Genomic DNA, 10,717 nt, shown 5'->3' with positions numbered 1-10,717 from the left:
ACATCATTGACATGTGCTGCCCATAGACCAGGACTTTATTACCTAGCATAGTTTGGGTTAATAAGCTGGTTTCAGTCAGTTCCGCCACATACTGTACTGCATGGGTTTTGTGCTGCCTTTTATACACACTTTCATCTTCTGTTTTATTGCTGTGTTACCACCTTAAGCCTTGAGCATTACAGTTTCATATTTATCTGTTACATATTGTCTAAATGCATTAAAACTTTTTTTGTCCTTTTAAAATTCCTTCATTTAAACTGTTCATAAATTGAACCTAAATATCACACTATACCTCTTTAAACCAATGGTCCTGTTGAAAACAAATATCATACTTCCTGTATAGTGTATAGGGTAGCTCCTGATCATTCTAAATGGTATTGTGCAAGGACCACGTTCCAAATAAGTATGTATTGCAAGGGAGTAATCAGAAAATTTAAATACCCCCAATTTTGAACGAAAGCTCTCACAGCACTAAGAAAGTGGAGCAAGCCACTGTGACCCTCCCCAGAAAACTTCTCTTGTCTCTTCCATCGAAGAATCTATCCATTCATTCTTCTATCCACCCACTGATATCCCCATTTCACCTTTACATTGTATCATTCATTGATTTTTTCATCCATCATTCAGCCTTTCATCATTTGGCCAGCAATCCACCAATCCATATCCAAACCTATTCCTCCATCTCCAAACCTATCCATCCATGTATCCATTACTCCATCCAACCTTTCACTCGTCTATCTATCTACACACCTGGCCGTCCATCCATCCATCTGCCATTTCAATGATCCGTCCATCCTTTTGCACATCCATTGATAAACTCTTTCACCCCATTCATCCATATCCCCCCTCCCCCCCGCCCCTACGGGTATTCCCCAGAATGATCTTTTCCCAGGGTAATTTCAATGGAAGCAGAAAAGCTGTTGACTGATTTTTTTAGACAGTATTTCTAGCCGAGGCCGCGCTCACAAGCTTTCAATCATGTCATCTGAATCATATTTTTAAGGGAATCGCAGCTGTTAAGGACAATAAAACTGATTCATTGTTTGCGTGTTGCTGAATTCCCCGAAAACGGTATGTTTCTAAAAAAAAAACACCAAAGACATACCGACTATTCTCATAATAAGGTGCGCTCGACGCTTTCAGATAAATAAAAAACATAAATCGTTATAACTGCATAAAAGTTCGAGAAGCACGTTTTCCGATTCCTTCAGCTGACAGCGGGGTGACTTGGCTAATAGGACTCCTGGCCCGAGCTCAGGGTTTTCGTAACCGCTGTCAGAGGGGTGAACCCTTCTGAGTGAAAGCATGAGCCGCCGCCGCATGAATTTCTTCTGGAAACTTTCCCTCATGACACGTGATGATGCAGTTCAGAGACGGAGTATTTAATCCAGCTGCCCCAGGCCGAACCTCTCAGAGCAGCAGGCGCTGGGACAAAGGCACGACTGACTGCCAGAGTCAAAGGGAGCGAGAGACGTCCAAACCTTTGCCGCGTAAAAGATCCCAAGTAAGTCTGACGCGTTTATTTCCTTTACTGGTGTCTCTGGGAAAAACGTGCATTTTCTGGATAATAAGGAAGCAAAGAAGGTAAAAGCCTGATAGTGCCAAAAGGAAAATGAAATTTACTGAAAACTCAAGTTTACAAAAAATTACCAAAAGGAAAATGTCATTTACTCAAAACTTAAATTTACAAAAAAGTTTTTGGTGTTGGATACAGAGAAAAAAAATGACGCACAGTGTAATCGTGTCTGATAACGACAGTTGTTTCTTATCTATTCGCTGTATGAGGTCCAATCTTAGGAACCTTGTTTTACTCCACAGGCTCTAAACCCTGACAGGGCCAACTGAGCTGACATATGCCCGAGGTGGATACATTGCTTGCTAGATTCATTGGGTACTGATAATTGTTCCTAATTATAATAGTTTACATGGAGGAACGTAGAAATACAATTACACCGTAGGATAAGTCCCTCCTTCGGTCTATCCTGTTGGGTTTCAGAACATGTACCTGCGTTTCATTTTCTCCCTCTGTGACGAGGGAACCCACAAATGATCTACAGTGATCCGACATTTGCCGGATAGTTTTTAAATCGGCTAATATCTGAGCACAACAAGCTTGCAATGTAAGACTTTTCTGTGTCTCCTGAAGTTTTTCCCCATTGCTGTTTTTCCCCCCTAATGTTATGCTATGCTTTTGTTACTCATGTACCTATGTTCTACTGTTTCCCTTTCTATGTTATGCGACGCTCCAGCAACTGATGTAACTATGTAACAATGTTCTGAAACCAATGTCCTATCTCATGTAAAGCGCTCTGATACCTCCGCGTCTATCCAGCGCTATATAAAACTTTTCAAATAAATAAAATAAATAAATAAGAGATTTCAGATCCTGTTTTAAGTAGGCAGCATATACAGATAGGCGCTGGCAGTAGGGCCCAAAATAAACCTGCAGGAGTCAAGCTGGAGTTCAGAAGGTGAATGAGCAATAAAGCTGCCTTTAAATGTGGTTATTATCTTATCAGGTGTGCTATGTGTTCAAAGAGAGGTCAAACATCAAGCAATGTCTTGACACATTGCTGCTGATTCTTTCAACGTGGAGCACTTTTGTTTTGTAATTCTGAAGTTTGATAGAAACAGAGTTATTAATAGGATCTCAACAAAGCACGCCATTTTTATTGGTGATGTGCACACGAAAAATATTTGCTAAAGCCTGGTTTCCACATATCTTATCTGTAATTAAGTGCAATTTTTTTACCATTTCAACTGAAATTATGCTGTCTGTAAATGACAGTGCGCCTGGTTTCCACATATCTTATCTACAATTTATAGTTGTATCAGTTCAACTGCAAGTTAATGCTATTTTTTTTCACCATTTCAACTGAAAATATGCTGTCTGTAAATGACAGTGCGCTACCACACCATGCTGTAGTAACATAGTTTGGGCCATTGGAACCATTAGATTGTGCAGCAGCGCCTATTTTCTCATTATTATAGATTTGCCACACTTGCCACATAATCCATCATCTGCTGTAAAATCTGCAGATTTCAACAAAAAAAAATGTTTGTAACTCAAACGGTTTAAAAGTTACTAAAATGCAGTGGCATGTGTTAGCGTGCAGCGAAATGCCTTTTGTAGAGGTTGACTGGTCACCTTTCTGTTGCTTATTGCTATATGTGGGTATTAAACTGGTGCTAATGAAGTGCACCCAATGCCCAGACAGTGTTAACAAGTGAAAAAATACAAGATAATGAAGTAATACTATTAGGAAATGTGCCGCATTACGCTGCAAAATATGCCTTTTCTTGCTGCATAATTTACTCAACCCTGCTGCATAATTTGCCCCTCTCCTGACGCATAATTCCAGTGGCCCTTAACATATTCGTGCTTCAAAATGCACCAATATCTACGTACCACAACCTTACTCCTCTCCTGCTAAATTGACATGGCTCATATGCTACACTAGTTTTTTTGTGTGGCGTTTGGATTTTTTACAATCCCTATGACTTCAGTGATTTAATATTGGTGGCAGCACTTCTACTCTGAAGATTGTCCCCGCGCCACTGATTTAACATCACACTCTGAAACTAAGAAGTTGTTCCTTTAACATAAAAAATAAAATTCAACTATATCATGACCCAGTGGATTCGTTTTAAGGAAAACTGGGGGAGCAATATCAAAAATATGAACCAAATTCATGAAAATTACTGTATTTCATTCCGTGCACGTTTTCTAAAGCAGGGTCAGGGATCATACTACAGCTATTTTGACAACTCTTTTGTGGCTTCGGTAATATTATGTCAAAGGTTATAGGAGCACACATTATTATAGAACATTACATACCCGCTGGTCGTTTCTGAATGGGTGTTTGCCAGAATGTCCTTTCCATTTATGCAAATTTTACGTTCATTTTCATGCTATGCAGTGTTGTAAATGATAATAAAAAAGCTCTAAAATCCACTGGCACACAGGATGGGCGAACAGGAAGTGCAAACGTCTGGCCTAAGCCTGGGACTAGGAGGTCCTCATAACTAGCAGCCTGATAAGGGGGGAACAGTCGTGGCCTAATCGTGTGTGCTGCTAATCTTAGAACTGTATAACCAGGCTCGAGTATTGCCCTTGGCTCGGTAGTCTGTGATTCTGGCCAAATCACGTAATCACCCTGTTCCTTTAAAACAATTAATTTTTATTTTAAAAGTGAATCTGATTTTCTGTTATGTAATTTGGTGCTCGTGGAAAGCTCTGTGATACAAAAAAATGTGCTCCTGGAACTCATCATGATATCACAACAGTAGTACTGGCATACCTCAATTTGTCTGCGTTCTTTAAATGTTACACTACCAACTATTCCCAAATCTTACAAAGAACAGCTTCAGTACTTCTCATTAAAGTCATTGGGCCCGCTTAACAAACTGAGTCGAAAGTCTGACTTTATGACTTTTGGTATTCACAAAGTGCATTTACGAGTAGTAAAGTTAGACGTTTGCCTCAGTTTAACTTATGTTTTGGTCTCAATTAACCTTAAGACCAAAACTTAAGTTAATCTGAGACAAAAGTCTAACTTTAATACTTGTAAATGCCCTTTGTGAATACCAAAAGTTGTAAAGCTAGAATTTCATCTCAGTTTACCTTTGTGAATCGGGCCCATTGTGTTTTTAGTGGGACAATACCAACACCTGCAGCACTTCATTAACGGACAGTTCCATAAATTCTCTTTATGGCTGGTCTACATTTGATGGGACAGTACTAGCCATTACCTGAAGGTTGCTCATGATTTTAATGAAACAGTTACAGCACTTTTCTACAAGAAAGTTGCAGCACTCATTTGCAGAACTGATATACAAAAATAGGACAGCACCATGCCTCTTTGCAAAAAGCAATTAATTAGTGACTAAGAATCTCTGTCTTGCACAATCAAACATACAGAATAATGTAACATTGTTTAATATTATGTCACACAGAGGAAATGGCATGTATTACAGACAGCACATCTTTTTAAATCCAAAATACATTTGTTGATAATTGATATTTGTTTCATGAAATATCAAAATACTCCACCGTCCCCGTTTCCTCATTTCATACTCTGGGGGGAGATTTAATAACAATCAGCTGCAGGTGCAAATTCACAATAAGTGATGCAAAGCAGCATTGAGTGCTGATAAAGCATTGACTTTCCAGTACAAAATACATGTGTACTGTAAAGTAGCTAAAAAAGTAACACAGAGCTTTACGCTACTTTGTTCTACTTTGCATCATGGAGGTGTCCCATGGGTGATACATAGGCGTTCCCATGCTTATGCATGGATTCGATGCAGACCCCTATACTACTAACAATGGTAGACAGAGCTTTGCGCCAAAAATCACACCTTGTTGACATACAATAACAAGAAGAAATAGTTATTTCTCGTAACTTTTCAACCATTGCATTTGTGCTGCACTGTACAGCACACATACAATGTGGCACAGGTTTTAAATAATGTCTAAGCACAGCATTTTGTAGTAGACGGGTTCCTCTCCCTCATTATATGCCCTTGTGTGTGGCTCTGGCCTGAACCCGGGTTCAGGACCTTTAACAACTGCTATAGTCCTCAGCAGCAGAATGTTGGGAGCTCAGTGAAAACAATTGAGTAGCCCCGGGCATATACATTTAAAAAATATATATTTTATTGTTTTTAATAATCGTCCAGAATCACAGTAAAATCATAACCACTGTTATACATCACAGGAGATTATGGCATCACTGCCAGTACATTCTCGTCCAGCAGAGTACATATTATCGATATCAGCTTGGCAGTAATGACACATAGTACTGAGTTCGGACATAAACAGCATTGTCCTAGAAACATAAACCATACCCACCCCCGGGCATATAATGGCTGGTATAAGCCTAGAGCTCCAATATTCCAATGTTTGTCTTTCGGTTTCTCCCTTCTTAATTTAGAACATTCTACCCTCAGTGGGTGGAATGTTCTAATAGCCTTACAGTCCTTCTGCCTCGGGTTATACCGGTATCACCCGCCTTAAAGGCCTTATCCCTCGAGTTCAGGGCCTTTAATAACCGGTATAACTCTTGGCAGTAGGCTATAGTAAATCTCTCCACAGGTGTTTCAATGCTACCACGTTCAAAAAACTTAAAACATCCAGTTTGGTGCTCTTTTGCTCTTTGATGCTGAACAGGATAGTGGTGACTCGGAGACGGTCATGGTGTTACCTCTCCAGGACAGTCATCAGGAGTGACAGAAGGAAGACAATTAATACTTTTAAATTACAAACTGGTAATTCACACCGCCTCAGCAGCGGCTATGTGTCCAAAGCAGTGAATCAAGACCATTTCATAGGGGGAGTAGGTGAAACTGGTGGAGCTATGCATCTCCCCACCCCTGAACCTGAGACACAGACTAAGAAAATAATGTTAACTTAGTGCATGAGTGAGTTCCTGCAGTGCTAAATTAGTTAAAAAAAATACGTACCAGGGCCTTCGTCATGAGGCAGCTGCTGCTTGTGACACCTATTGACCCTGTCAGTTCTGCCAGTCACGGTTACAATACAACTACTACCCATCACGCTCCTACAAGTGTGACTATTCAGACTATAAGAATGGCTTGGACAGCAGGTATTTGTTATTTTTTGTTGTATATTAAACGAATAAACAGTTGTTGTCCTCATCTCTAAATTAGACATACAACGCCACCATGTGGCCGATTGTCATAAATCCTGGTGTTGACAATTAAGTGCCGGTGCTGAGCACCAGAAACCACCTCAAATTAAGCACGGCGGGGCAGATTTACAAGACCCTTGCGCCATCCGTACGTCACTTTTAAAAATGACGCAAAAGTGGCGCAAGAGCCTTGTAAATAAGCCCCTGAGTGCCTATCTCCTTTCCATCTCCATAATGTACCAGCATGTGTGAGCACTGACTGCTCATACAGTGTGCAGGTATGTAATGGAGATCAGGAAACCTCGAAGGAGGCGATGCTGCGTTTCCCAGTGAGAGCCGTATGTGCGCCATGCATGAAAACTGTCAGAATAATTCAATGATCACTCAGCCAGTGGTCTCTAGAGGATGGCCTGATGGGCCCTCTTCCCCACTTCTATTTGTCCTGCGCCCCCCCACCCCCACTTCCTCCCCTTGTGACCCACCACCACTCTTGCTCAATGTACCAGGAGGCAATACATAAATAACAGACACCACACTATGCCATATACATTATTTGTCCAACTATCTTTCATTGCAAAGCAGTGTTTTCTTAAAATGTTTAAATTCGACTTTGTATATATATATATATATATATATATATATATATATATATATTAGCATATATCTATATCTGCATACTCCTATATAGAGCACACACACATACAATGCAGATATGAACATTTTAAGCAAGTGTGTGTGTGTATTTAAAATCACTGTTAGGTGGCACCACCAGTTTTATCTGTGGCCAATGGCAGCATACCTGGAGACTCCACTGCTCTCTGTTAAAAATGCTGTTCTGGATAGAGCAAACCTGTGGGGCTATGGCCGCACCAGCACAGACCTTGTGTTGATGAGAGTTTTGATGTTGCCAATACTGGGTGCCTTGTTCATGTCTGGACCGAGATATGTTTGTCTGATGAGCTATAATGAGCGTTAAATAGTAGCTGGTATCCCATTTTTTTTTAATTTACATAGTTTATGCAGAAAGTGACCCTATGTTTAGTAGTGTGTTGGTTTCTTAGTAACGTTTCATTTTATTACCTTTCTTTCAGGTCAAAAAGAGGATCAATGCTGGAGATGGATAACAGAAATGCAACAGAATCCACCCTGGCTGTGGGTGCTGCTGACGCTGAGCTGGTGAATTCTGGGGGCGGCTCCAAGGACAGCAACGAGTACCTCTACATTATGATCGTCATGTCTTTCTACGGGATCTTCCTGATGGGGATAATGATGGGCTACATGAAAAACAAGCGGAAGGACAAGAACTCCAACCTGCTGCTGCTCTACAAGGACCAGGAGAGAGAGTGGGAGGAGGCCTTGAAGCCCCTCCCCGCCACCCCCGGGCTCAGGTCCGTCCAGGTGCCCATGATGCTCAGCCTCCTGCAGGAAAGAATGGGCCCGGCGCTCTACTGCTCGGCCTGCACCATGGAAGGCAGCAGCCTCAGCTCGGAGAGCTCCTCCCCGGAAGTCCACTTCACCATCCACGAGGAGGTGATGGACCTCGAGACCGGAACTGCGTCAGAGGCCCTCCTCCACGAGAGCAGCGACGAGTCCTCGCGCAACTTCCGCCAGGTTTCCTAGCACCCCACGCGCTTCCGGTGAAGAATAGCGTTGTCAAGCTAGAGGAGCTTTGAGTGGGTTGAGATATTGGGAACTCGCCGCAGAGCACGCTGGGGCTGCTGTTGCCCCGGGAAAGGTCGTCTGCTGGCGGAATTGGAAGGAATACTAATGTTATGTGAAAGCCACAGAAGTTGGGACTTGAGGGAACAGGAACACATTATAAATCCCAGACACTGCGAGAACATGCTTTGCATATTCAGTAAAGTGCAAAGTTAGAGGACTGTTGAGGAATAATTATTTCGAAATCTGGCACATTTTGGGATAAAAAAGCCTTCCAAAAAACTGTAACTTCTCTGTGAGTGAGCAGTGCGGTTTGTCAAGTGTGTTAGGCTATAGGTATTTAAAAGATCTGTAATGTACAGCAGGTAGAAATAAATGCTTGCTTGTGTATAGCTGCAGGCACCTGTAGAAGTCAGACTTCTTAAAGACAGTCTTAGTACAGAGATGGCACTGACAGGCTTGATTACTAGGGGGAGTGAAGGCTGATATGTTCATGCGTAAAGCACAAATAGGCATTTCGCCTTAATAAACAAAGTGAATACTAGTCATCTGAAACCCAGCTTTAGCATCCCTATTTCCAATGTGCAAAATCTGAGGTCTGTGTGACTAGTAAGCTCTCCTTCATGAATTCAGCTTCAAGCGGCTGATTAGGAGCTGGGCCTTTGAGCACCCTGTCTGTGACAAATAGTCACGGGCCATATATGCTTGAATGTATGCCAGAGATACCTCTGCTTCTTCTATTACTGAAGTCCACCCACTCGAAGGAAGGCAACAGATAATAGAAAGGCACAAGGACCCCAAAGGTCTAGCAAGTCCACTGGACAGCAGTGGCTGTTAAATGTTTGGGTGAGGATGTGGACAGGAAGTGAGCGTGACGACACCAGCAAGCGTAGATCGGAGTAGATTGAGCGAGGGGAGAGAACAGCTGCCCCAGAAGTAGAGGGAACATGGGTAGAGAAGGACCAATTTAATAAATAATTGGTTAGCATTACACGGAAAGGTATAATCTTTTGAGTGTTGTTGACAATTGAACATCAGGCCCCCCGTCTCTGGTATTATGGTATGAACCAAGTGACCCCCTCAGTTTCTTTATAGCTTAACTCGGCGGCGATACTAAAGGATCACTGTGCGAACCCCTACTTTTCAAGACCTGTCATGTCCTAAGAGTGTTGTTCCAGCATTCTCGAGGGAGAACAGAGCTATCAAAGGGTCACATAGCTGCCACCTACTTCCATGTGAAGATGGCGGCTTTCGGTCTAAAGCACTTGGAGTGCCCGGCCTTAAAAGGCCCATACATGTAATCCAAAAACTAAAACTAGAATTCTCAGCATGTTAAAATAGGACTGGCTGAAAGTTGTTCTCATGACACTGGATCAGATGACACCTATGCAACTACAATAAAGTTAGAGCAGCTGGGGGGTCTCACTAAAGGTTTGATGGGGGTTCTATCTAAGAGAAGACAAATCTGCACAAAAACGCACCGCAAACGTGCCTGATCAAGTGTGTCACTAGACAATTGTATTTAAAAATAGAATACATTTTACGGTTCCTTAAATGCTTCAATGTGTACAGTGGAACGCAGTGCATAGATTGCAGGCGTGGGGGGCCTACTGTGAGTCCCATGGGCCTCGCAGCCACCCTGCAGATGGAAAGATGTCTGAAACCCTGTGTCCTGCATGTTCTCGACAGAAAGGCTCTGGCAGGCCTGCTCCCTGAGGGACGTGTAAGAATGGAAGTTTCACTGTTTGAAGAAGCCAAGACTTGTTTGGCACTTTGCCTGGAGCGACTTGAATCTTCCAGCTTTCCAGCTGAGACCAACATGTGCGTTGGTCACATTTTCCACTGCTTTAGCCTTTTGTCTCATTTCAGAATCATTCTCGTTTCTTAAAAAAACGTTCCTAATTATATTTATGTATATTTATGTAGATACTTTGATCGAATTATGTATATATTTGTTCAATGGATCCTATGTGTATTTAAAGTTTGCTGCCATGAAAATTCACAGATTTGTATTTAAATAAACACATTTCTAAAAAAAACAGAATGCGTTGATTTGATACTTTGGTGCCTTTTACTTGATTAAGCCTTTGAAATGAGGGCTTTCTTTTAGGTTTGTGGCATGGCCCGGTGACTTCAGGAGTTGGGGGTATTATTCCATGTTTCAAGGTGTTGGGTGGAAGTAATGGTGCTGCCAGCATCACTAGTAGTCCCCTCAGTTGGTGAGTAATTCAGGCCCTTTGTTAGGTGCCTCTCCACTCTACAGAAACACCCTGGCATAGTTGTTGATTGACGTTAGCGTGGCGCACACAGAAGGCTACATAAGGTGTTTTTGTGAAGTGCTTATTCACAAAGTGGGGTATCTGGGTGCTAGGCATATAGAATTATTGATGGGTAACAGTGAATTA

General features: G+C 42.0%; 1 protein-coding gene across 1 annotated transcript; it reads left to right on the top strand.

Moving 5' to 3' along the window:
• Positions 1 to 1,413: 1,413 nt before the first annotated feature.
• On the top strand, positions 1,414 to 10,351 carry KCNE4 (potassium voltage-gated channel subfamily E regulatory subunit 4). Its single transcript, XM_078665967.1, has 2 exons — positions 1,414 to 1,504; positions 7,745 to 10,351. The coding sequence occupies exon 2, from the start codon at positions 7,761 to 7,763 to the stop codon at positions 8,271 to 8,273; it is 513 nt and encodes a 170-aa protein (XP_078522093.1). The 5' UTR covers positions 1,414 to 1,504; positions 7,745 to 7,760; the 3' UTR covers positions 8,274 to 10,351.
• The last annotated feature ends 366 nt before the right edge of the window (positions 10,352 to 10,717 follow it).

The sequence above is a fragment of the Lissotriton helveticus genome, chromosome 11 (genome assembly GCF_964261635.1).
Source record: "Lissotriton helveticus chromosome 11, aLisHel1.1, whole genome shotgun sequence".
NCBI lineage: Eukaryota > Metazoa > Chordata > Amphibia > Caudata > Salamandridae > Lissotriton > Lissotriton helveticus.
This window is presented reverse-complemented; position numbering and strand designations above follow the sequence as displayed.

What these genes read in the sequence shown, in the direction of transcription:
- KCNE4 (XM_078665967.1), top strand. Translation starts at nt 7,761, where the DNA reads ATGCTGGAGATGGATAACAGAAATGCAACAGAATCCACCCTGGCTGTG.